Genomic DNA, 27,452 nt, shown 5'->3' on the forward strand with positions numbered 1-27,452 from the left:
ATTTTCAATGTAGCCGAGCATTTACAAAAACAGGGATTGACATGACAAAGAAAATAATAACTACATTTAATCATTTTAAATTAAAAGAAAATTTAAAATGCCAGTGAATAAAAGATAAAAGTAGATAAAAAACAGAACTTGAGATTTAAATGGTAAGAAATTAAGATCAAAAATAGAGAAGAAATTAGTAAAGTAATAGTACAATATCACAAATTAAAAAAAGTAATCATAGAAACTTAAAACAAAATGAGAGGAAATAAATAAATAAATAAAAGACTAGGAGAACTAATACAAAAATAAAAGTTACGAATAAATATGATTAAGTAAAACAGGTACAGGCTGTCTGTAGGTGGTTATGCATCTTTTGTATTAATGTATTGTTTTTTCTGTAAATTCACACCCTTAGAAAAGATTTTAGCAAGGCCCGGTTGTGTTCTAGATATTTTAGCCCCAGAACTGTTCTGCTTTCTGGCAGTTTATGGCTATTTTACATTGGAATGATGACACACGCAGTCAGAGTACATGTGTTAAAGAGGCATGAAGCTAACATTGTTTCATATTGGTTGTCAAATTTGGTGAAACTTGCGCTCATAAATACCCAATTCCTGCTATTTGCCTATCGTGATGTATGGTAGAGGACATTCTGGTGCTCTTATGGGTGAATTAATGGTGCAGGCAGATAGTAAACAATAGACTTCATCGTCACCTGGAAGAACAAAAAAAATCTGCAAATGTTACCAAACACAGAAGATCTTGAACAGGTACCAAAAATCTGGAACCTTTAGCACGGGACTGATGGCCAATAGGACACGCACAGTTGCAGTAAGTTCTGGTATTTTGTGCAGTGGAACAATACACTTAAACTCTTAAAGATGGTTCTTTAGCACAGAAAATGATGAAATATAGAACTGTAGAACACTCAAAGAACCCTTTGCATGATTAAAGGGTTCTATGCATTATGAAAGGGTGCTTCAGGATGTTGTAGATGTTTTCTATATAGAACCTTTTTGAAAAAGGTTCTAAATAGCACCAAAAAGGGCTCTGCTATTGTTACAAGCTTGAATTTGTCACAGTAGAAGATCCTTTTTGGTGCTATAAAGAACCCGTTTCAAAAAGGTTATGTGGAGAAACATCTACAGCACATTGTCCATCAGTCTGAAGAACCATTTCAATATGCAAAGAACCTCTTAATCATGCAAAGGGTTCCGTGTGCATTCATGGTTCTATATAGAAGCATTTTCTTCACTAAAGAACCCAAGAAGAACCATCTTTTGAGAGTAGAATGGACAAAAGTAGCATTTTAAGGAACACTGTTTTGCTTACACGGTGGATTTAAGACTAAAGCAGCAATAAAACATTTGGTTTTGATTCCAGTGCACACAGCCTATGGCAGACGGTATTAATGCGAGAGGTCTATCTTTAATACGCTGTTTAATTAAACCACAGAAACCATAGAAACGGTCGCAGTGTGTGTAAACTCCTACTCAAACTCAAAAATATCACGGCAAAAACAAAGGAACACTTTTGTTTCATGAGCACGTTTCATTTATGAACTCAGCTGAGATCGTCAGACTGAGCTTTTGTCTGTGATTCTGTGATACTGTATGTACTATATGTTTACACTATGATAGAGTACAGAATACGTGGTCTTATTTGAGTCTTATATTCTGCAAAATAAATAAATAAGGATGCCATTAGGTCCTCTGAGGAACCTTTTAATGGTTGATTTTTTTTAAAAAAAACTTTAGGTGTGAAGCTTTTTTAAAGTTGTCTGCATTATGTAAAGTTACCAAATCTGGAGCCATTCAAGAATCGTTGTTTTCAAAGCGGAAGTCTACCCATTTTCCAAAATACCTTAATAAATAAATCGTTATTATGTAAACACTGTCAATGTTTCATCTGAACTGTTTCACCACAGAGAAACTGAAACATGCTGTCCCTTTAGACTAACATGTTCTAATCACGGTGGAACCTCTTCCACCACCGGAAACGCCACAGAAAGCGTTGTGGTTACCGCCATGGTAGAAGAAAACTTTCTGGACTTTCTTTATACAGGCCCTCTGGCACCGTTCAGTGCTCTGGAAAGCACCAGTGGGCTGGTGCACAGTGTCCTCACAGTGCCGCTCAGTGCTCTGGAGACCACTAGTAAACAATAGCCTGCCTCTGAGGACATCGTTGCTGGCCGGCCTTCCACCGAGGACTTTGCTGCCGGCCCTTCTGCTGCCGAGGATGTCACTGCAGGTCCATCTGCCTCTGAGGACGTCACAGCAGACCCTTCTGCCACTGATGACGTCACAGCAGGCCCGTCTGTCTCCAAGGATGTCGCAGCAGGCAAAGCCATTTGAGTTCCTGCTCTTTTTGTTGTTTTGGTCTGTCTCCTCCCTGTCGCCCCCTTGTCATCTGCTCCACCTGTCTGTAGTCCCACCTTGTCATTAGTCCCAGGTGTTCCTTGTCTCCCATCAGTGTATGCATACCCTAGTCTTTGCCCAGTCCCTTTGTCTTGCGTTGTCTGTTACCCTGGTGCTGTTGCCTGCTTTCACTGGTCTTGTTATAGGTTTCGTTTCTAGTTTTGTTCGGTTTTGTTTCATTGTGTACTTGTCTGTTCTAAAAGCCTCTGCTACTCATTCACTGGATTCTGTTAAATTTGATTAAAATAAAAGTTATTCGCACTTCCATCCAGCCTCATTGCCTCCTACATTACAGAAACTTAGTGACTCAGATTTTACTTCACAGTGGTGGTGATAGGAGCCAGGGTTCTGCGAGTCTTATATCATCACTGTCCAATGAAATACATGTATCTCCATTTTTTGCGATTTTCACTGCGTCCTTTGAGCCCAACAGCTCTCCGTTACATTGAGTGAAAAGTTCATGATGATTGGACCAACAGAAATGCTCAAAATGCAGCAAAATTGCTCAGAATAAAACATCTTTTCAGAGTTTTCTTTGGGGACTAATTTTGCCTTACAGCATTTTGCCTTTCCATCATGAATGTGTTTTAAAAAATATGTTGTGAGCCAAAACCATCTCTAAAAATTGTTTATGACATTTGGAACATCTATACAGAGTGACTTACACCTTAATCATGTTTTAGGAATGGGCGAAGGCCGTGTTAGGAGTTTTGCCCAAGGACTCTTGTGGTGTGCATGCTTGGGCAGCGAAATCGAACCCCATCTGACATGCTGTGCGTAGCACCTACTATCTTTACCAACCACTGTGCCATAAAACAGCGTCTCAGGCATCAGGCAAAACTTTCTGAATTAAACTCTTCAGATGTCTGGTTCCCGTCACCACCACTGTGAACAATTCTGGCTCAGTTAAGTTTCTCTAGAACAGAGCATTTCACATCAAACCACTCTGAATGGCTTTGTCAACATCTGAACCCCTGGATTTTATAGAAATTAAGCATGACTGGATGAAATTCTCCTTTAGGAATGTGTTTCAGCAACAACGCAAAAACTGCTTAAAGCTGAGCGCAGAGGCTGAAGCTGATCCTCCGCCCACTGATCTCACATTAAGATAGCTGTAGAAGACTGGGCGGACGTCACACAGCTCATAATCTAGGGCTCCGGCACATTTCTGGCCTTTAATTTGCGAAAGGGTGTTTCAGAAATGTCACGAAACCTCAGGGATAATGGAGGGTGAACGTATAGATTACAGCGGGTTTCCAAATTAAAAGAATATAATTTGGTTAATTTCAATGGAACAAACCACCAGTTGCAGGCCTATAAATGGGGTAGAATGGTGATGAAGATCTTCAGAGTGGAGGTTAGTTTTAAATAACTCATTGAAACGCAACACACACAGGCCAGGGAGCTCTAACCCGCGCTTATGGCAGGACATGCTTTCTAGGACTGCTGTTGTTGTAGGGAAAATGGGATGGGGTGCCATTTATAATACACAAGCAGCTGAAACCTGCCATTGGCTTTGAAGTCAAATTATGTATTTGGTTGCATTTATCATAATAATAATGAGACAAATGGCATGGGTGTCATTTCTTTTACACAGGGCTCTATAGATCTATCTATCTGTCTGTCTGTCTGTCTGTCTGTCTGTCTGTCTGTCTTCACTATATTTCCATACATTTTCACTCACTCATCCAAATAATTGAATTCCGGTGTTCCAATCACTTCCACGGCCACAGGTGTATAAAGCCGAGCCCCTAGGCCTGCAGACTGCTTCTACAGACATTAGTGAAAGAATGGGTCGCTCTCAGGAGCTCAGTGAATTCCAGCGTGGTACCGTGATCGGACGCCACCTGTGCAGCAAGTCCAGTCGTGAAATTTCCTCACTACTAAATGTTCCACAGTCGACTGTCAGTGGGATTATAACAAAGTGGAAGCGATTGGGAACGACAGCAGCTCAGCCACGAAGTGGTCGGCCAGGTAAAATGACAGAGCGGTCAGCGGATGCTGAGGGGCATAGTGCGCAGAGGTCACCAACTTTCTGCAGAGTCAATCACTACAGACCTCCAAACTTCATGTGGCCTTCAGATCAGCTCAAGAACAGCGTAGAGAGCTTCATGGAATGGGTTTCCATGGCCGAGCAGCTGCATCCAAGCCTTACATCACAAATGCACTTCTGGAGGAATGGACAAAAATTCCAATAAGCACATCTATCTATCTATCTATCTATCTATCTATCTATCTATCTATCTATCTATCTATCTATCTGTCTGTCTGTCTGTCTGTCTGTCTGTCTGTCTGTCTGTCTGTCTGTCAGTCTGTCTATCCATATGCATACATACACATCAATAGCTTCTGCTGCCTGGATGAAAGGAATATATTAAATAGATGTATAAAATACGCTACTATATATATATTCAGACAGCTTTCTTCAATGCATTTATTTATAGGTCCATCATAAACCTTTCATTTCCCTCATTATTTAAACGGCCTCACTGAGACCGCAGCGTTTATTTATATCATAAAGCTGCATGTCAGCATACAGCAACTGAAGAGTCAGGAGCTGATGTATACAATACGCAGCATGATTGATTTGTGGTTTCAGTGTGGCTGACGTGTTTTGGGAAGTAACCTAAACAAGAGCCGGGTTTAACTCTAGCTGGAATTGCCCTGTAAGTGGTCATGAGGCCGAAGGGAATCTAAAGCTGTTTAAGGTGTCTGGAGCTCGGCCCGCTGGTTTGGCCTCATGAATGAATAAATACAAGGAATCCTTTGTTAGCATGAGGCTGTATTTTAGGGAGAACCTTTGAGGTGCAGAAAATTAAACAGAGCGAGAAAATATTTCAAAGGCGATTTGTTTGCAATTGTCTGTTCTGAGTCGGAATGGCGGTGGCAGAGGAATTCTGCAGTTTTATTTACCGCCGACGGTTGAATGTCTACCAAACATAGCTTACTAACATAACATACTAGCAAGAATATCCCAGTTAATGGCCTGAGTTTCTCTATTTACCCACCATTTTGCCACAAAGCGGCTCCGTTCAGCCACAAACGGCCTTCTTTGATATTCTAAGCACATCAGTCCAAATAGCTGAGGTATCCCCTGAAACCAAAGGTAGCCAAAAGTTTTCATGTGTGCACTGAAAAAAGTAAAGTAATGCATCTAACAGACTCATGTCTATATTAATAAGGCACATCACGTCGACACAGGGTTGTCTTACGGTCTGCTTACTTTTGACAATAAAAGTGTTGGTGTAATTTATTCATATGGAAATTATGAGCACATTTTAATCAAGTTAATTCAATGAATCACTTTAATCAGTGAAGCTTTATACAGGTATCAACATACAGGGCCTGATCTATAATCCTCACACCAGGGAGAGCTGTAGGATGATCCCAACCCAGTTGTTTTGGACTCCAATCCGGCCCAAGTGCTTTAGCGTTGAGAACCCACCAATGCTCATTCAAACTTTGTGGGTTTATAAATAATAATAATATTATATAAATAATAATTTTTTTCTTTTCTTTTTTAAATTCTCATAATTTGACATTCCACATTTTTTTCCACAGTTTGAGTTACATAATTGTTATGATTATGATTATTATTATTATTATTATTAGTAGTAGTAGTAGTAGTAGTAGTATAAATAATGTTAAAAATACAGTATTCAACTAAAAATATCATGTAAACTTACATTTATCAGTGGAATTATCAGGGACTTTTATTATGATAGTTAGTGCGAGTGAAATGTTGGCAAAACAAGCGATTAATTCAACATTCTAAGTGGATTTGATTGATAATTCCATCTATTTCTTACTTCTGACAGGCTGTATCTCCCGCGATGTCCTGAATGAATCCACAAAGGCAGATTTAACTAACTATATCAGTCTGAAGTGGAATGATCGTAAGTTATTAAAGCTAAATTACAGTCATGCCGCTCAGTGTGCAGCGTTCATGCAGCCTCGGATCTGCATTTGAATCTTTCCTCTTGCATGCAGTGCTGTAATTTTGTTTTTTGCACTGTAATCTTCAGTTTTATATAACTGATTATATATAACTTGCATTAGGCAGTCAGTCGTAGTGTTTAGTAAGTGAAGCAAATCTACCCATCAAATATTTAACGTCCAGCTGTTCTAGACTGATATGTCTACTTTTTTATTGGTAATGGTATTTAATATTGATTATGGTCCAGTTTGACTGGCCTCACAGATGAACGTGCAGTGAAATGGAAGTTTTAGCGAAAGTCTCTAAAATGAATCAACTTATATACCTATGCTGCTTTTGGGTGTCTACAGTTCGATGTTCCCCTCCTTCCTCACCACCACCACCAACTGGGCCCCTGTATGGTTGTCCGGGGGTGGGCTCCGCCCCTGCCATCTCTGTGTGGCAGGATAGAGGGTCTCAGTGCTCCAAGACCTGGACAGAGGACAGGGCCTACACCGGGGACTGAATTGTTATCTGTTAACTTGTGAAATCCCATCATTGGTATAAAAAATACACCCTCCTTCACTCTCGCCTCCTGAGTCTTCATTTTTAATAAGTGCATAGAAACAGACATTCTTTTCATTTTTTTAGGCTGCTTATGTAAAATTACCATAATTGTGTGTTGTGTATGAGCAAAGGGGTCATGTTGCTCTGACAAGCTCCACCTTTCCTGCAGTTTTGAACATGCTGTTAAACCCAGATTCAGGGGGAAAAGCAGAGTGTTTCTGAGATACTTTCGTTTTTTGAGCAGTCGCGAGTGAAAAATGGCATTTTCCACATGGTTTTGGTGACATGTTGCTTGAGTGAGCAGCAGAAAGAATACTTGAAGCGTAATAGCCGCAAGCTCACATTTTCCATGGCCGTGTTTACACACGAGGCAGCTGGTTCGTCTACAGCGGAAACGCAAGAGCGGCACATCTCAACGTTTTGATTTTCCGCTTTAAAATAGTTCCACTTTATTAACTTCTGAAAATAAAGTGCAGAAAACAAAGCACAAAACCGCAAAGGGCTAGATTTGGATCAGGTTTATTTCAGCAGGTCCGTTAACATACAGTACAGACAGAACAGTTGACCTCAGCAGTGAGTTTATCACAATATACATCAGAATAAAGTCGTATTCATAATTCAAATAAACAGAAAAACAATAAACAGGAACAAGAATTTCTTGGGTCCATGTTTTTCCATGACACCTTCACAGCCGCCACAGAGACTCGTTAATATCATCAATTACATCATGAGCTCAATTTACTGAGCACTGATTGGTCAAACCAGGAGCTGCTTTATAACTACATATAATACTGGACTTCCTCGAGGAGCGGCTGGGAAATGGGTAAACAAACACACCAACCTCCAGAAAATCAATATTATTTATATATATATATATATATATATATATATATATATATATATATATATATATATATATATATATATATAAATCATTATTAATTAATATTCTATAAATTTTGTTTATTCAAATGTTAACACTTTTCTCAGCAAATAAACACACACACACACTTTCTAAGCCGCTTCTCCCTCAGTGTCCCGTTTGGTGCTGGAGCCTAACCCAGCGGTGATCAGGCAGAAGGCAGGATACACCCTGGACAGGTCACCAGTCCATCGCAGGGCAGACAGACACACACACTCACACCTAGGGGCAGTTTAGCACGTCCAATTGGCCTGACTGCATGTCTTTGGACTGTGGGAGGAAACCGGAGAACCCGGAGGAAACCCACACAGACACGGGGAGGACATGCAAACTCCACACAGTCACCCGGCTGGGGAAACAAACCCAGGCCTTCCTCACTGTGAGGCAACAGCGCTACCCACCACGCCACCGTGCCGCCTGCAAATAAACACAAACTACACAAATAAATAGATTCTGAAAGCGTGTCTTGGGTGCCTAAGACTTTCACACAATCGTCCACAATCCTGAAAGACTGGATCGGATTGGGTCATTATTAGAGAACGATTGCTGAGCAAATCATCAAGCGTCTTGCTGTAGAAGCTGCAGCTTCTGGGTGTTTCTGAGATCCTAGATTGACCTTTTAGCAAATAATAGGATAGCCGTGCAATAAAGCGAGTCAAACGCAGAAAGTGAGAGAGACTTAACGCCTGGCCTGCATTCTGCTATTGAAGAAAAGAGAAATTTGGGAAGTGACGTTGTAATTATTATGTGGGGAGGAAGCGAAAAGTCTTCGATGTGGATCGGCATGGCAAACAGGTCCCTCAGCTGTGGTTAGCGAAATGCAGCTTTGGCACAAAGTGAAATTACAGAGATGACTCAAACTCTCACAGCTTCAAGCTCTCCACATGCCAGGCTCTCAGATTAGCTCCGACTTTTCCGCTGAGGATCCGTCTGCACATCCAGACTCCAGCAGTCTCGCACTGCCCCACTTTTCTGTCCGTAATAGCCCACAAGTACACATTTCAACGGCCTGTCTGGATAAATTGGCCTCGGTTGAGTCTGACTTGGGATATGCAAGTGCAAATATGTTTTATTTAAAGAAGAAATGCAATATGTTATATTAAACAGTTATTGGCAGTTTCATTCACTGAGAAACGGACATCTACTCGGAAAACTGTCTGATGTACAAGGGCATGGACCTTGTCCATGCAAAGCCATGTTAATGTCTCTGACAGATCCACTCTTATAGCATCCAAGCCAGACACTAGAGGGCGCACTCCTGAAGCCATTGCTCCAGCCGTGCATACTACTTGCCTCATTCATCAATATCTTCCTAAGTTTTTCCTTAAATGTGCTCTTGAGAAAGGTCCTAAGAAAAAGTTTATGTCAGATTCTCAAAGCGCAGAACTGTTCACACCTGTGTGTCCTTGAGTGTGTAGATTCTGTTCTTACGTCCTGATTCTGTCCCTCGTTTTCCCTGTGTATTTAAGCCCTGAGTTTGCCCCTTGTGTCTGCTGGTCTTTGTTGGTGTTATCTGCTGTGTTGGATGTTCTGTTTGCACTGTTTGTTGATTAGGAATGTTTGGTGTGTTTCTCGTCATGTCTAATTCTCGTGCGATCCGTGTTGGCTCCATGACCCTGGACTGTCTCGACCCTGATTTTGGATTTGCCCTTAATAAATCTGGCTTATCTCCGCATATGCGTCCGCCTCCTCGCTCCTCGTCACATCAACATTGAAACTATATCAAGTCTAAACCAGAGGTTGCAACCCAAATGTCAAGAAGATCCATTTTGTCCTTTCACCAAAAATCAAACCACCTTGGGAGCCACAACATTTACCATCATGTCCATTTTACCATCTTGGCTGTAAACGTGTCTCAGTATGGGCTGATGTACTAGTATAGAGTACAGGCTTTAAGCTCTAGCTCAGCTTTTCTCGCATCTCCAGCAGGAAACTTTTCCTCAAGAGTTTCTTGTAAAATGTCTTTCAACGGTTGATATTTTATGCGGCTGAAGTTGCTTCTCATTGGCCAGCTTCTTGACCAAATTTTCCTGTTCCACCTTAAGTGTAAATAGAATGTAACTGCTGCACCATTTAAGGTGGTGAATGAGAAACTGACTTCAGCCTCACAACTTTTTAGTGTTTGACAGTTTCTCGTTGCAGATTAAACATAACAGGAAACCAGCTGGACTGATTATGAATGCTAATAAGTTAATTAGTCTCCAAATTATTCATGTCAATATTAAATCTCTCTCTTTGCCGTTTCGTAGCTACTAGCTGGGCGAGACTGTTGTCTGTGTTGCTATGGTGACCAGCCGTCTGCGCTGATCTTCAGGGTTAAAGGGTGAATCAGCAGTTCTACATTAACTCCAGCGTTTAAGACCATTTACTGTTAAACTGTGTTGAAGGATCAGCAGAGCTTTACTTTACTGTAGAGGAGGATTATTTTATTATTACCTACTGATCTGATTCAGCTGTGGAGCCACAACAGAAAAGCCTGGTCTACATGGAATAAGAGCACAATTGTGAACAGCAGGAGAAAAATTAGGCCACAATACTATCAGTATACTATATACTATATACTGTATACTGTATGTCTATGTAGCACCTGTTATAAACAGTGGCAATTCAAAGTGCGTCACACAAACACAGAAAAACTAAAGCATTAAATAATAAAGCTTATGATGTCCTAAGATCTAGCACATCATAATAGCATCTGCAAGGACACACACACACCTTCTAAGCCTCTTCTCCTTTTGGGTCGCGGGGAGTACTGGAGCCTATCCCAGCGGTCATTGGGCCGAAGGCAGGATACACCCTGGACAGGTCACCAGTCCATCACAGAGCAGGCAGACACATTCACTCACACCATTCACCATGTCCAGTTGGTCTGACTGCAGACGGGGAGAACATGCAAACTCAACAGAGAAAGGACCATGGTCACCCAGCCAGGGGATCAAACCCAGGCCCTACTTGCTGTGAGGCGACAGCACTACCCACCACGCCACCTTGTCGCCACGCCACCGCATCCGCAACAATTGTTTAAAGTGCTAAAGATAAGATTGGCAGCATAATGACCGAATGCTGCCTCACCCTGTTTGGATCTGATTCACTCTACTAACTGACCGGTCCTGAGTGATCAGAGAGGCTTATTGGGTTCATCTACTTCAAGCACATCAGCAGTGTATTTTGGTCCAAGGCTGTTCATGATTTACATACAGTTAGAAGAGCTTTGAAGTCAGTTCTGTAGCCGGTGCAGTGACCTGAGGACTGGAGTGATGTGGTTGGATCTCTTAGCTCTTACAATCATCCGAGTAGCTGCATTTTTAGTAAGCTGTAGCTGTTGTGGGTTTGGCCGATACCACTTTTATTTTCTTCTGATACCGATATTGATACTACAACCTTGAGTATCTGCCAATACAGCTAAGCTATTAACAATACATAAGTGTGGATCCACTTTGCTTAACCTAACCTTCTAAATACCATCATGCTCACACTGTGAAACAAATGCTCTACTCTCCTAAAGGAAGAAATACATAGCCTCCAACAGGCAGATCAGACCGGCGACCTTACAGGCCAAAGTGCTGCGGAGATCAGCGTCTACACTCGTCTAACGCTCTGAATTCAGTTCACGAAGGCCTTGCTAATTAGCTGAATCAGGTGTGTTTAATTAGGCAGTCTGCAGTGCTTTGGCCTGCGAGGACTGGAGCCTGACACATGCGGCCCACAACATATTCTGCTATGCAGTACTGCTGTCGCCTCACAGCAAGAAAGGAGGTTTGCATGGTCTCCCTGTGTCTGTATGGGTTTCCTCCCACAGTCCAAAGGCAAGGCAAGGCAAGGCAGTCAGGACAACTGGACATACTAAATTACCCCCAGGTGTGAATGTGTGTGTGAATGTATATGTCTGTCTGCCCTGCGATGGACTGGCAACCTGTCTTCCGCCCAACGACCGCTGGGATAGGCTTCAGCTACCCCCGTGACCCAGAAGGAGAAGCGGCTTAGAAAATGGATGGATGGATGGATGGATGGATGGATGGATTTCTATAGTATTGACTATAGTCTATAGTATTGACTACAGTATACTATTGTATACTATTGTCTATAGTACTGACTACAGCATGGAGTTCCAATATGATAGCCAAGTGGCTTTATAGAGGACGATGTTTTTAGCTACTCAAGCCTCTAACACGAATATCCATGCTCCACAATGGCTGTGGTGAATCCAAGAGCTACAGAGTCAGTACATCTTGCTTTCATACTTCCATTTTCATAAAAACAACATGGGTTTAACCAAAGATGTCACCACAATCATCATGCGGCGAAGGTGATACTCACTTAACAGCTGATCAACTGAGTGTTTTTGGAAAATGAGGCCAGTTCCTCAACAACACGGCTGATTTTTTCTCTTTTAAACAGACCGTTACATCTGATTCCATCACCATTCCAGAATTCCAGAATTTCCCTGTTCCCTGTGAAGATCATGAGTTTAGACCATGCAGTCAAGATCTGTTCTTTACCCACTTAATGGTTTGAGTTTCTTTACACGACACTATAGTCTCTTGTAATTTCCATTGGTTTGCAAAACCAACATTAGTCATCAACCTAAAATACGAGCCTCTCCCAGCACCGATGTTTATGTTCTGTAAAGAAAGAAAGAAAAACTAACAAAGGAGAATTACAAAGCTTTATTTAGTTTAGATGCCCAAAAATGACGTGATGCATGGCGTAAACTTTGGGGGGAAGAAATTAGATTTAAAAGATGGTTTGGCCAAAAATCATATTTACACAATTTTCCTTTCACCCCAAAAATAGTCGATCAGTCAACACGCGTTAGCGTTTTTTAGCTTGCCTTGGATCCACGAGGCAATCGGAGCGGAGTAATGGAAGGTTGTTATAGAGCTTATCTAAATCTTTCAATTCTGGCTTCATGATGGCTTTTACCGCTTCTAGTTAGGAGTTGTTCTTTAGTCAATGTTCACAGTTCACAGTGAGTCATACAGCGTCAGAAACCACATAATCAGGTCTGTTAGAGACACTGAACAGCTAATATTGCTTTGAGTTAGGTGCACAGTTAGCATCATGCTACTTCGCATGCTGTACAGCTACATTAGCTGCGTCGCTTCAGCGCCAAATTAAAGAAGAAAACATGTCTTGGCTGTTTCTCCAGATTAACACATTTCACACCAAAACCACCTGTATCAAACTCAATCAGACATCTTAACCCGTGTGGGGTGTTCAGGTCTGTGGGACTCATTTTCAGAATTTACCGAAGCAAAAAAAAGATGTGATTTATTATAATTTCCTCAGATTTCTTGTAATTTGCTCATTTTCTGTGAAGAACATATGAAATCACATTTTTATTACACATGTGGTGCTGGGCTGAACCTGTGGGGAGTGTGTGGAGTGTGGAGGTGCTAGGCCCTTCACTCTGTTCTCCTCCCAAATGGCCTGCTGTTAGTCTCTGTGTGTGTGTGTGTGTGTGTGTGTGTGTGTGTGCGTGTGTGTGTGTGTGTGTGTGTGTGTGTATATGTGTATTTGAAAGTGGACAACATGGACAGGCTGCTGACTGGCTACAGCTGCTAAAGGAGAACCCTACCCTGGCCACTTGTGATACTGGAAACATCTGATATTTTCACATAGACTGTTGAGGCTGTATTGATTTTACAAAATGATTATGTGGGGTCCAAAAGTGATTATGTGGTGGGTCCACACAAGGGTTAACCTCTTTAGTAAGTTTGCATTGTTTTCCGTGAGATAAGCCTGGGAATTTAGGGGTTTCTCGTCATTTTAACCCTTATGCCTCCCTCCATGCCTCATTGACATTAGGTCCTCTGCACGCTCAGCACAGAAGCCTGCTGATTCAGTTTCCTTTGGTGTGGGAGTTCACAGTGTTTTGCCTTTTAAACTTTCAGTCAAACAGTCATTACCGAGTTAACGAGCACATGCGCGATGCGTTTGTTCGTTAGCGCATCAGCCGAGGCTCCACGGCTGTAATTTCATTTAAGATGCTCGGCTGTAACGTCCCTGGATTTCAGGCAGGGGTTACACTTCACTCACCAATACCACCCCTGAGTCGGCCTTCACTTCCGGACACATTTCTAGATGCTTGTGTGTGCGCGACCCTGTAATTTCCCCAACAATCACTCTGAGAAGTCCTCGTCCACCCTTCCATTCATAAAACTCAACCCAGCTCTTAGTGGTGCAGTGAGTTTATTGAAAGCTTAAATTTGTATCCCAATCTAGATGTGTTATCTTTAGCACTAACTCGCATTCTGCTGCATGTCTTGCATCAACCAGCAATTACTACTTGCTCTCCGTCTTGGGTGTGGGAGATTGCTGCTAACCGGGAAGCAAAACCAGAGCCATCTCTGCTGAAAAGGCCCTGAATTAGTAGAGCCCATCTGGTTTCTCAAGCATTGCTAGAATCACACACAGGCCCCACATTTTGGTAACGCATTCGCTGAGGTCACAGATACAGCGCTGCAGTGATGGAGGCCACATCAGTGGTGCAGCTGCAGTAAAACTACAACTATAAAAACTAAAAAAGAATAAAAACACCTGCGTAATTTGATGTTTTCCGAGAACTTTCACTCCAGATTTTAGATATTTGAATATACTGAGTCTGAATTCACATCAGGTCATGAACATTTAGGTTAAAAAATCTGATCCTAAAAAATTCACGTTTATAGAATCCAGATTGTAAGAAATTGAGGTTCAAAAAATCCAAACTGTACAAAATGCAGCACCTCAGGGTTCGTTAGGAGGGGCTTTGCATAGATATATAAACAATGACCCACTGACCTGTGAGCTGCCTTGGGATTGGCCAGGACTGAGTTTGATTAGGTCCAGGCTCACTACTATGAGAATATGGGGTGCTGCATATTGTAATTAGAATTTTTCGAACCTAAATTTTATTATATTTCATATAGCCAAAATTTTTATAACCTGGATTTTCACTACTTGGATTTTTTTACCAAGATTTTTATTACCTGATTATTTAAACACGATCGTTTTAAACCAGAATTTTGTAAGACCTTCATTTTTTGAGCAAGACTTTTTCAAGGCCTGCATTTTTTAGCCAAAATCATTTAAAATCCACATTTTTAACCAATTTTTTAAGGTCTGCATTTTTTAAACATAAATTAAAAATGACCTGCATTTTTAAACTACACTTCAAAGAGGTGAACTGAGACTCTGTATATTCAAATATCAAAAAAAAAAAATCATAAATTCAGGTTTATGTTCAGATGACTGATTTAACCCCATATTATAACAGTCTTATTGCCCTGACTGTGACAAACATACAGTAGCCACTAAAACAGGATCACATCTGGGTCATTTTTAATAATGGCCATTACCCTGACCTCTAATGGTTATTATAAAGGAGAACAGCAGCCACAACAAGGAGCTCCAGTACAGTGATGACTTCAGCAGATCCACATTAGGCAGGGCCAACCCTGCGTCTCACTTCTGTGAACCCCAAAAGTAGGCCACAATCAAAAGAGCCCAGAATATCTTCGACTGCTTTTACCCCTGATACGGCTAAACACAGCAACTTCATCACAGGCTTTTCTTTTACAAAGGGAACTTCCACAAACAGTGGAAAGCACTCACAAGCACTCCCTGCACATATAGCACTGTACATATGTGCTGGGCACAGATAACATGAGACCCAGAGTGACCTGTTTGAGTGCTGTTTGTTTTTCGCAGCTTTTTAAAAAGCTGAAGTCAGAAACGAACGGCAAACATTAAAAAAGGGCAGTCTCCACCCATTCCTGCTCTGTCATTAAGCTCAATGTTAGTAGCATTTCCAGTCCCAATCCTCCCTTGTGGGTTGTAAACACAAACACAGTTCAAGAGGAAAGTGTAGAGGGGACAGGCATGCATGGATGACACCGGAACGTCACTTTGAACAGATTTCTGTCAGAGGAGAGGAGCCGACACTTCTCAAATCTAGTCGGCTGAGATGAATCATGCGCATAAAAAGTGTGACAAAGTCACATACTGGCATGAACAGGCCAAGAAAGTGAGTGTAATTAGACACGTGCAGCAGACAGACCATCTTTCACACCGTTCTGATTGCAAGTTTCTGTCTCGCTTGTTAGTTTAAGACTGTAAAACGCTGTCTCACGTTAACGAGAGCAGCGGCGCTAAATAAAGTCAAGGGGACTGAAAGAAGCTTGTGTTTCACAAGCACAGCGTGCTCAAACAATACTCGCCAAGTATATTTATATTTCATAACTACAGAGTATGTTGAGACAGCACTTTGGAAAATTGCACTTAATTGAGTCTAATTGTGAAAAGCACGGCTGCCGAAACAGGTTTCATGTTGCTTAATAACAGCCTAGAACTTCTCCATCATCCAAGGCCCGGGGAACTTCCACACAGCTCTCTCTGCACACAAAGAGCCTCGCAGGTGGAGGAGCTCAGATTAATTAGACCTGCTAGTATGTGCCAATTTGCACACTTCTGATCAAAGGTTAAGATAATCTGGGTGTTTTTATGGGGATGTTATTAATCTGCTCGTCCAGTGTGGTCAAAATAATCATTAGCAGGAAAAGCAAGAGCAAGTGGTTTGTATTGCAGTGGCTCACACTCTAATATTACCGATAGACGGAATAAAAATGACAATATCACCAATTTAGATCATATAAAGTGAACATGTCACTGATTTAGGGAATAAGGAAGGGGAATATTACCGGTTTGCGTGAAAATTTGGGTCAAAATATTGCAGGTGTAGGCAAGGAGGAATGAAAATATTCCTGATTTGGGCAAAAAAGTACAAAAATGTTGCTGATTTAGGGAGCAAACATGAAAAAATAGCCAATGTAGGGAATCTAGAATAAAAATCTATCTGATTTAATGAAAATATTGCTGATTTATTGTATAAAGAATAAAAACATAACTGACATGGCTGATTATGAAGAACAAAAACGGAATTAGTACTGATTTAAGGACCAAAAATGACCATTTAGATCATATAAAATGAAAATGTTCATGATTTGGGTAATAAGGAATGGAAATATGACTGATTCAGGGGGAAAGGGATGAAAATATTGCTGATTCAGGGAATAAAATGGAAAAAATTGCCAATATAGGTAATAAAGGATAAAAAATATAGTTGATTTCGAAACACGAGAATGAAAATATTACTTCTATTCAAAAAAGGGATGAAACTATTACAGATTGAGGAAATAACAAAAGAAAAAAAATGCTGATTGTGAAGTAAAAAAGAAAAATATTGTTGATTTAAGGAATACAGAATATGCTATAGGGAATATACAGTGAAAACACTGTAAATGTAGGGAGTGAATAATGAAAATGTTTCTAATTGAGGCAACAAAAAGTACAAATATTACAGCTTTAGGTTATAAAACTGAAAATATTGCCCATTTAGTGAATGAATGAAAAAATATGACTGATATAGAAAGTAAAGAGTGAAAGTATTGCTGGTTTAGAGGATAAAGAATAAAGGCTGTGAGAGGCTGTAAAACCTTCTCCTGCTGCCTCTCAACGTGCAGTAAAGGGGTTTACGCCCCCTGGTGGTCGTCTGTGGTAAAGCCTCATCGCGGCCCCCTCGCTCTGCATTCTGTGAAGTGGGCGAATCAAGCCAAAGTCAGATGTGTTTTCCAGAGCATCTGTTTATATCTTTATTAGCTGTTTCTAGGGTGAAGTACGTACAAAAATACACAAGCAAAGAACTATAAACTACCAGGCCTGAAATAGTCGGTTTAATGAAAGCCTCACTATCCTCCGCACAGCTGAGCTGAGCAAGCATGAGTGCAAAAGGCTTCTGTATGTCCCGGTCAGGAAAGAAGGACAACTGTGTTTGCTGATGGTCAGTGAGTTTATTAGACTCAGTCGTGATTGTTCTGATGTAAAGCGAGAGGGAAAGGCGGCCAGCTCGATCCCTCCACACCCCCCACTCCCCGGTATTTTTATTTACCTTCCTGTGGGAGGAATTGAAGTGGACCAGACGGTGGAGAAAGGTGGAAAGTTTGTTTATCAGACTGCCAGAGGGGGATGAAATTGGCAATGTGGGCCCGTGCACAGCTGTCAATACCATTTCTGTCAGGCGTCTGTCTCGTGCCGTCATATCTGTTCAACAGAAGCTGCTGAATTCCATACATTCAGTGTGGATATGTTGACATAAGAAGACTGGAAACTAATAATAATAACTGAAAAATGCATCCAACTACTAAATGCTATCACTACCATCTATTAGACATATATAGACAAGAGTTAAAGACTGGAAATAAACACATTAAGCCACTAAATGCAGGCTAAACATGCCTAATATATCTTATATTATATATTTATGCCTTAAAAACAGGCATAAATAGCATATAGACAAAAAATGTCCTGCACAAAAAAGACACATAGACATATACATATTCATACATACATATTTTATACTTGTTTTCATACATATGAATCTACTATCTACTGAAACGGGTGATCTTTAAATATTTAAAAGATAGAAATATACAACCCGCCCATTTAATACACTGTAAGTAAACATACACATAAAAGATACACTGTCTACATAATGTACTATATATGCACATGTATATATACTGTCCATGTATGGCCAAGTGTGATGTTTCAGATGATATTTCTGACCAAATTCATCACTAAAACACTATTTTACTTGTGAGGAAAACGTAACGAAATCTAATCATGGGTCTCTGAGCTCAAAAGCAAACAGGCATCCTGAAGCGACATGCCAAGATTGGGCAGATCAGCCTCCTAATTACAGTGGAGCTAAGCGGAGGGAGGTACTTGTGTGGTAGGTGCTTTTTTAATGATGCAAGGCCCAGATATGGTATAAATACCCTCATCATTGTACTAGACAGCAGCAGATGCTCTAACGTGCTCCTACCATCAGGATATACAGCCGTGGGAGCCACTGGTGCTGACTTTCTTATTTATTTGGAACCCAAGCATGCCGGTATGTGTCCTGAATGTCTGTCTCTCTGCCTCTCTCTCTCTGCCTCTCTCTCTCTGTCTTCCACCAGGCCTAATTAGGCCCAGGCTTTGAAAGGCAGCAGGTGCAGCATTGTGCACTGTTTATGTATATTTATTTGAAAATCGTTGATTTTGAGGAGCAATTTCTTTTTCAGTCTTCTCTGTCAGACTTATTTGTCTGATGTTGTGGGTCTTTGTAAATGATTCTCAAACATTCTCTTTCATTTTTTTACGCTTTTCTGCTCTGACAAACTATTCGAAACTGAATTTCAAGCTGCCTAACTTTGTTGCACAGAAGAACCCAGCTGTTATCTCTGATCTTATCTAACCAAACTCGATTGTCTCCTCAGATTTAACCTCAGAAAATGGACCTACGAGTAGCGAGCATACTTTTCCTCCTGGTGGCCCTGGTAGCTGCCCACGGCGAGAGATATGTTGTGAAGAAGGTGATGAAAGCTCCTCAGTACCAGCCGTACTCCGTAAAGAGCCATGGTGAGTGCCTCAACCTACAAATGACAAAGATGTTTAGGTCTTATATTTACTCTAAAGGCATATAAAACAAGAAAAAAGTCACAAGAGCTGATGCACTTACAACTCGTCCGAGAGGTACAGTCATTTAGAGCGAAAGCAAAGTCCAGAACATGCTTCAGTTCGAGCTGATTGGCTGCTGAAATGCACTGATTCAACCAATGACACTAGCTTTCCTGCCCTTGCATTTGAATATGTCTTACTATAGCACCACTACAGCAGGAGTAGCAGAGATTTGCCTTATATTTGAATTACTGGCTGTCTCAGTTCAGTCTAAGCTATTTTACCATTCTTTTTTAACTCATGCAATACAGCTCATATTATCTTATCAGAACCATAAAGACTGAACTTCATTCTCTGCACTCTTCAAATCTACTTAGAAGACCGAGGACCAGTGGCTGATTTACTCTATTTTCCTGCTCTAACACTGGACTCAAACAAGGGCCCTCAATTTCATCCTCTGCTGTCATAAATACAGTTTATCGTGTTTGACTAATTTGGGAAAGAGTTAAAAGCTACGCTGTAAAAACGAGTCTGTCCATTCAAGCTAAAAAAAAAGTGCCTTAAATGATTTATCTGGTTTTTTAACTCAGAATTTTAGAAAGAAAAGTGATATTTGGTGTCAATTCAAGCCTTGAAACACTTTGAAACTAATGCTGCTCCGTGTAACAGTGCAGCTGAAGCAGAGTCTCAGCTCAGAGTGAAGACAGCTACGCTTTTTTAGTACTTTCTGACCTTTCCAGTCTCAAAGACTGACTTTACGACCACATTTTAGTTCTATTTTGGAATATGACAATATATCCCAATATATTTCATTCAAATGGACGATCTGAGGCCTCAACTGGCGTGGTAACATGATATAATTCACAGGATATATGACTTTTTACACTGTTTGGGCACCATAACATTGTAACACGGCAAAATTCCTAATTAAATTAAACTATATGTATTTTCCGTAAGTCAGATTTAGAAAAATAGCTGCAAGTTCACTACGTACTTTACGAGATCTATTATATTTGAGAGTCTGTGCAGCATAAAAACTGGACCTGCATCAAGAACAACATCTAACTTTTAAAAGAACAGCCTTAAACAGGCTTTAAAACATGCTGGAAAGTGATTTGTTCGGGTGTGTCGCAGGGAAAAGCAGCCACAGCTGTTTGAGTCAGAATGACCCAGGGTCTGGTGTAGTTTACACACCAGTGAGTGTGACCACATCAAGGCACCCATAAAACAAAAGCCCTCAATTTTATCCTCCAGTGCCATAAATACAGTTTAATATGTTTGACTTTTTCAAGAACCTGTAATATTCAAGAGTTAGTGAAATATACAAGAAAGAGTTATTGCAATATGTAGGAAAATATACTGCAAAGTGCTACTGGTAAGTATAAAGGTGGTGCATTAAACAGCATGACTGTCTTTTTCTTTCACATGCTTCACTTGAAAGACTTTTAAAAGGGGCAAAGCTCAGCTTCTTGTTTGCTTTCAGGTAACCTGCTTGTAGTAGCTTGCAATTAAATGAGCAGTGCTAGGAAATCGAGGTAAACTAAAAATATCTTCATGATCAAAATGGTTTTCTCATAGAAACCCGTTTTACTTCAGCTAGCTTGCTCATATTCGCGTGGGACTACATCAGCAGTTCTAGGAAACCCATTTAAACTAGAAATATCATCATTAGCCAAAGAGTTTTCCTACAAAAAGCTGGTTTGGCTTCATTTGTTGCACAACGTAGTGACCAAACATCAGTTCCTTTAATCCAGCAGTGCAAGGGCAAGCGCATGCCTCCTCCATATGAAGCTTGCCACCATATAATTTTGTAGCAGTCATGCAGTGCTGTTGAGCTGTTGAGCACCTCAGTGCACACTTGACTTTGCTTAGCATCAGTGTTAGTGCATTGGCTGGGAGGTTGCATAGCAACAGTGGAGAGAGGAAGCCTACCTTGTAACCCCTCACAAAGGCGCCAAGGCCTAATGCATCCTCAGATACATCTGGCCACAGCTGGGACTTGAACCTGAACCCAAGTGACACGGTGCATCTCTGAATGTCAGTGCTTTTCCTGGGAATGAGGTTGAAAATGAACTCAAAGCAGCATATCGGAAAGCAGTGGGCAAGGTTTGTAAATGCTACCTAAAGAAATTGAAGGGATCAGGTCATACATCAAGGTCCAAAACACAGCATTACTCATCACGGTTACAATCTAAGCCAGAAATCAAGACAAAATGTGTACAAATACACACTGGATTAATACAGAATCAACTAATCCACCACTTTAGTCTTCTCAAAAAGGCAAAGTGGCCATATGGACAAACATCTATTGTTGGGGGGGAACTGTAAAACTGCCTCTTCATGAATGAAAACAGTCCATGGAAGTTCAAACAAGTGATGCCTGCCAAATTCATCTCTAAGCCACTACAGCTTTCTGTTTCAGTGGAACATGCACATATTTTTGGAGTAATTACTGTTTTCCTCGAGTTGGTTTGAGATGTTTCCCAAAGCTCGTTATTTATCTACACTTCTGAGACTTTGATAGCACTTTGAGAATAATATAGGTAATATATCACAATGTAAATCAGGGGTGCACAAACTTTTTGTCTTGGGAGGCCAAAGTATACTGCTTAAGGTGGTCCCAAGGACAAAAAGACAAAAGAATATACAGATAAAGAAGGTAGGTTTCAAAAAGGTATTTAATTGGTAAATAATAATAAAATAAGTAAATTAAATAGGTAACACACACACACACACCTTCTAAGCCGCTTCTCCTTCTGGGGGGTGCTGGAGCCTATCCCAGCTGTCACTGGGATACACCCTGGACAGGTCGCCAGTCCATCGCAGGACAGACAGACACATTCACTCACATTTTTTCACATAGGTAATTGGTAAATACAGTTATAATAGAATGAAAATAAGAATGTACAAGTTATATATAGTAGAAAAATATGTCTGTTCACTTACTGGGTGAGGGGGGTGGGGTTAGGGTAACTTTCTGGTGGTCCAAATCAAACGTCGTCATGTGCCAACTTTGGGCAGCCCTGATGTAGATCATCAGCTGGAATATAAGAATATTATATAGGGATATATTATGGAAGATGTAGACAATAAGACAATATATCTGGTAAAGAAATATAGTCTTGCATACTGTGTCCTGTCATGAAAAACACACTGTTTGTATGACTGCATATAGTTGAAGTGACAAATAAAGAAATCTAAGTGTAGTAATTCAACAATGTTCTGTGTTTGGAAGCAAGTGAAGACTTGCCTGAGCATCTCAAACAAGAAGACAAACGCCATTAACAGCTGATTAATAAATCTGCCACCTTTTGTTTTTTCCTAGTGGTTTCGGTAGCAGGAGAGACAGGTGCCCCAGGTGAGCCCGGCCCTGCTGGACCACCTGGACCTCCCGGACCCCCAGGAGAGAATGGTGAAGGATACCCCGGACCTCAGGGTCCACCCGGACCCCCTGGACCTGCTGGCTACTCTGCCCCTGGAAAGCCTGGTACTCCAGGTGGACCTGGCAAACCAGGTATACCAGGTGCACATGGACCCAAGGGAGATGCTGGCGCACCCGGTCCTCAGGGTGCAAGGGGCGCACCTGGACCTACTGGCAGCCCTGGGCCTGCTGGTATTTCTGCAACTGGCAAACCTGGACCAGCTGGGCTGCCTGGAGCAGTGGGACCAAGAGGAGAACCAGGTCATAAGGGATATCCAGGTGCACCTGGTCAGGCAGGACAGAAAGGAGAGAGAGGTATTGGAGTTCAGGGGCCACAAGGTGAGAGGGGTCCAACTGGACCTATGGGACCTGTAGGGGCAACTGGCCAGCCTGGCATTGGTAAACCGGGTAAACCTGGATATCCAGGTGAGGCTGGTAAGCCAGGCACACCTGGTCATGATGGTGCACCAGGTGCTGTGGGACCAACTGGACCAAAAGGCAACACTGGAGCTCCTGGAGTTGGAATTCCAGGTAAACCAGGTGAAAATGGTGCTCCAGGTCTGTCTGGTCCTTCTGGCCCCAAAGGTCATCAGGGAGCAACTGGAGCACCTGGTGCTCCCGGTGTTCCAGGTTATGGCAAACCAGGTGCAAATGGTCAGAAAGGTGAAAGAGGTGGAGTAGGTAGCCCTGGTACAACTGGTCAGAAAGGTGAGCCAGGTTCTGTGGGACCCACTGGATACACAGGTGCAACTGGTCCCACGGGTCCAGCTGGTCCTCAGGGTGCAAGAGGTTTTCCAGGTGAGAGGGGAGCCACAGGTGAGAAGGGCGAAACCGGTCCAGGGGGGCCTCAGGGCAGCAGGGGACAAAAGGGAGATCAGGGGGCACAAGGTATTGAGGGAAAACAAGGTTACCCAGGTGCAGCAGGCCCACAGGGTGCAAGGGGAGCTACAGGTGCCCCAGGTAGCAAAGGAGATACTGGTGCCACTGGTGCCACTGGTGCTCCAGGTGCAACTGGACCTGTTGGCCCCAAGGGACATACAGGATACACTGGACCTGCTGGTGAGACAGGGCCTGCAGGTGCCCCTGGGGCTCGAGGACCTGTTGGTGCCACTGGTCCTGTCGGTCCACCAGGTGCTAAAGGTCACCCTGGCCTTCCTGGGGCACCTGGCCCTGCAGGTGTCACTGCTAAGGGAATTCCTGGACCTCAGGGTCCACCTGGACTTCCTGGAGCTGATGGAGCTCCTGGTGCATCTGGACCAGCTGGTCCTCCTGGCCCACCTGGTCCTCCTGGTGAGGTCGTCTTTGAGAAGGCCGCAGGACCAGCTGAAATCGTGGTGCCTTTTGTCAAGACCCCAATGTCTGCATTTACCGTTGCAACCGTGACACCTTATCCTCCATCTGGTAGCCCCATTAAGTTTGATCAGATCGTTTACAATGCAGAGCATCACTATGATCCTGAGACAGGTCTCTTTACCTGCCAGGTTCCAGGAATCTATTACTTCTCCTACAGCATGCACGTGAACGGTGCTAATGCTTTGGTGGCACTGTACAAGAACAGTGACCCAGTCATGTTCACCTATGATGAGTACAACAAGGGCTTCCTGGACCAGATGTCTGGTAGTGCTGTCCTTCAGCTTAACGAGCAGGACACCGTCTATATTCAGATCCCCGATGATGAGGCCAACGGCGTCTTTGCCGCTGACAACGTCCACTGCTCCTTCAGTGGCTTCCTGATTGCCTCTACGTGATACGGTGATAAAACCATCCCTCAACTCCTAAACCCTCTCGCTGTTTCTCAAACATGAAGAACGTCCTGTTCATCTGGGCAGGTTGTTCTTTGGTTCTGAGAAACAGAAGCATCTCAACTTGAAAATACAGAGCAGTAGGTGCTAATAAGAAGGACCTAATTTATGTAACAGGTTACCAGGGACAGAAAGGCAGTTAAAAGTCAAGAACAATTATCTTTATTTTACTTTACTTTTGGGGGTGAAGAAAGCATGTGAAGTTTAATGTTTATTTCATGTCCTGACAATGTAATTTTTTTTTTATTATTATTTTTCTGATCGCAGAGGGTGATTTTTTTTGGCTTTTTTTTACCTCGTTATTGGTGACTTTATTTCCTTATTGATTACACAAAAGAGAGAATGTTGTTCCAGACATCCTTGCATCTGACTTGAATATTGTGAAATGGTCAAATTGATCATAATGAAACACACCAGACATACAAAACACGTTTCTAAATGTTTATGCATAAAAAATAACTGTGCATTGTAAACCATCATAATAAGTCAAATAAACTGTCTTACAGAACATTGGTTTGCTGTGTCTTGTTTGGCATCTACATATATTGAGATTATTTTATTCAGATAAAAAATGAAACTTCAAAATAAAATTTTACAACTTTTTGCAAAAAATCTAGATCATAGATCAGATCAAAGAACACCTCAGGCCACTAATTTGTTCTTGCAGCAGGCATAGACCAACACTTTTGAATAATTTTTAGACTTGCCTTTGAAAACCAAAGTGAGAAGCTGTTGGAAGAACCAAACCAAAGCCATAAACATGACAACGTTTGTTTGTGTTGGTTTAAACCAAAGAGGTCTACAGAGAACATTTCTTATTCCAACCGAGGGCATGTAAACAGTGTAAATAGCTGGGGGAAAGGTAGGGAGTATCCCTCGGTGAGCGTGTTGAGCTTGTCCCCTCAACCTTAAAAAGATATTGGTTAGGTGGAGAGGCCAGTCAAACAGAAGCCCTTGGGTGGAGTTTGATCAAGCCAGCCACAACCACAGGCAGCCGAAGGCCGTGCCATCATGTGAGGAGTTTGCGGTCGAGTTAAAAGGCTGGGGGTGACAGGAGGTGGAGGCTAGAGCCGTTTCTATCTTAGAACAGCCAAGGGTTCCCAACCTTAGCAGAAATACACGAGCACCAGCCGAGGTGGAAGCCACAAGCTTGAGGCGTTCATCCAAAAAGCACATCTAGTGCACAAACTAGGAACAGGAATATTGGGTGAAAACACACCCTTCTTGTGGTGGTTAGATTAGTGGTAAGGTTAATCCGGGAGTGTAAGAACAGCTTGGTTTAAAATTGGGTTTAAATGCTGCGGTAAACTAAAAACACCCCAGCGGTGTCTGTTGTCATCCCATTTATACTTAGAAAGCCACAGGTTTTCATGGGTTTTGAAAAGGAAACATCCTCCGATGTTCTGAGAGAAATATGTCCATCACTTTGAATTATTGTTAAAACTGGAAGCACGTGAAGCAGGCCAGAAGCTTAACGTCCCAAAATGTTCCTTGGTCAATGTTACTCGTAAAATGTTTAAAAAAATAGCCGTTAGTCAGACTGTCCAGAAAAAATGGTCAACCAATGTTTTTTTGTTTTTTTTGCCAAAACATAAATGAAGTAAAAGCAATCCAGAAGATTAGGGATCCCAAATTGCATTTCTAAAACAGAACAGCAGGGCCTTCACTCTCAGAAAAAAAGGTAGTAAACCGTCCCTGGGGCAGGACCCCTCTTGTCACTGAAGTACTTCCCTCAAGGGCTCATCTCAGCACCTTTAGTCAGGGAACATAACTGAACCATAATCCACTGAAATGATCTGTTCTAAGCTGGACTGACTCCACACACCCCGCCTCGCCTCCAGGCTTTTACTCTACTGCTCTGTTTTAAAACATTCGGTTATGAAAAGGAACAAATACCAACTTTTCACCTGGAGAAACTGATTTAAGGTTCACAATCAGACCTTAAAACCACTGGAGAACCTTTGAGGGAACATTTACACAGTTTGTACCTTGATGATCGAAAACTGTACCTGCACAGTACCTTTATTTCTAACAGTGTACAGTAGTGGGCACCAACCCTGGTCTTGGTAATCTACTTCCTGCTGAATCTAGTTCTGCCACACTTGCTCCAACTAATTGGTTTCTTCAGAAGTTCTTGACTGGCTGGATCAGATGCATTCACCAATCTTATTCACAAAAGGCTGGTGTGGTTACAGGTTTTCATTCCAACCAATCAGGAGCACAGTTCATATAAATAACTACTTGTTTAAAGATTGAGACCAGTGTGCAAAACACGGCCTGGTATTTGGGGCGGGGGGTCCCATGTTGGCTGGCTACTCCAGTGAGACCTGGCTGCTAACTCACTCGCCATAGTGGTGTTGAAGTGGTGCTTTAATGGTAAGAAAATGTTTCGTTTAATAAGTATTCTTTCGGAAATGCTAGTTCTAGTTTGGTAATGTGCTCTTCCTCACATTAACTGAGATCTGCGTCTCCTCTTTTGTCTTTTTCTCATTTTGAGAAACTAATAATTCGCTCTCTCCACCAAACTCTTGGGAAACTGGGTGAGTTTTCAGATTTACAAATATGCTGTGTCATGTTGTAAAGTTTTTGAGAAGTATCTTGGGCGTAGTTACAGTTTCTAGGCTTTGAAGGACCAACTGGGTGAACTGATTTACCAAAGAGCACCAAAGACTTTTCAATGTTTGAGCATCTATTAAGATGAGTCCAAGAGTTTAATTAGGGGTCCCAGACCCCCCAGGATCCCCTCTATTTTGCACCTTGACTGAGACCCACTGATTAAACAAGAGGAATTATGTGTGCTTCTGCTCAATGGGAATGAAAACCTGCAGCCAAACATGCCCTTTTGGATAAATATTAGAGACCCTTGCATTGGTGAACAAACTGCAGTGCTGCAAGTTAGTGCATCAGCCTGAATGACCTCCCTGCTTAATCCCTG

General features: G+C 41.9%; 1 protein-coding gene across 1 annotated transcript; it reads left to right on the plus strand.

The window, feature by feature from the left end:
* The first annotated feature begins 18,654 nt into the window (after positions 1-18,654).
* On the plus strand, positions 18,655-25,025 carry col10a1a (collagen, type X, alpha 1a). The gene is made up of 3 exons (XM_017724063.2): positions 18,655-18,746; positions 19,114-19,255; positions 22,620-25,025. Exons 2-3 carry the CDS (start codon positions 19,129-19,131, stop codon positions 24,461-24,463), a joined length of 1,971 nt encoding a protein of 656 aa, XP_017579552.1. The 5' UTR covers positions 18,655-18,746; positions 19,114-19,128; the 3' UTR covers positions 24,464-25,025.
* Positions 25,026-27,452: the final 2,427 nt, after the last annotated feature.

The sequence above is a fragment of the Pygocentrus nattereri genome, chromosome 10 (genome assembly GCF_015220715.1).
Source record: "Pygocentrus nattereri isolate fPygNat1 chromosome 10, fPygNat1.pri, whole genome shotgun sequence".
Classification (NCBI taxonomy): Eukaryota; Metazoa; Chordata; class Actinopteri; order Characiformes; family Serrasalmidae; genus Pygocentrus; species Pygocentrus nattereri.

Coding starts and splice junctions, on each gene's coding strand:
- col10a1a (XM_017724063.2), top strand. CDS start 19,129: ATGGACCTACGAGTAGCGAGCATACTTTTCCTCCTGGTGGCCCTGGTA. Junction 19,256..22,619: donor GTACTCCGTAAAGAGCCATG/GTGAGTGCCTCA, acceptor GTTTTTTCCTAG/TGGTTTCGGTAGCAGGAGAG.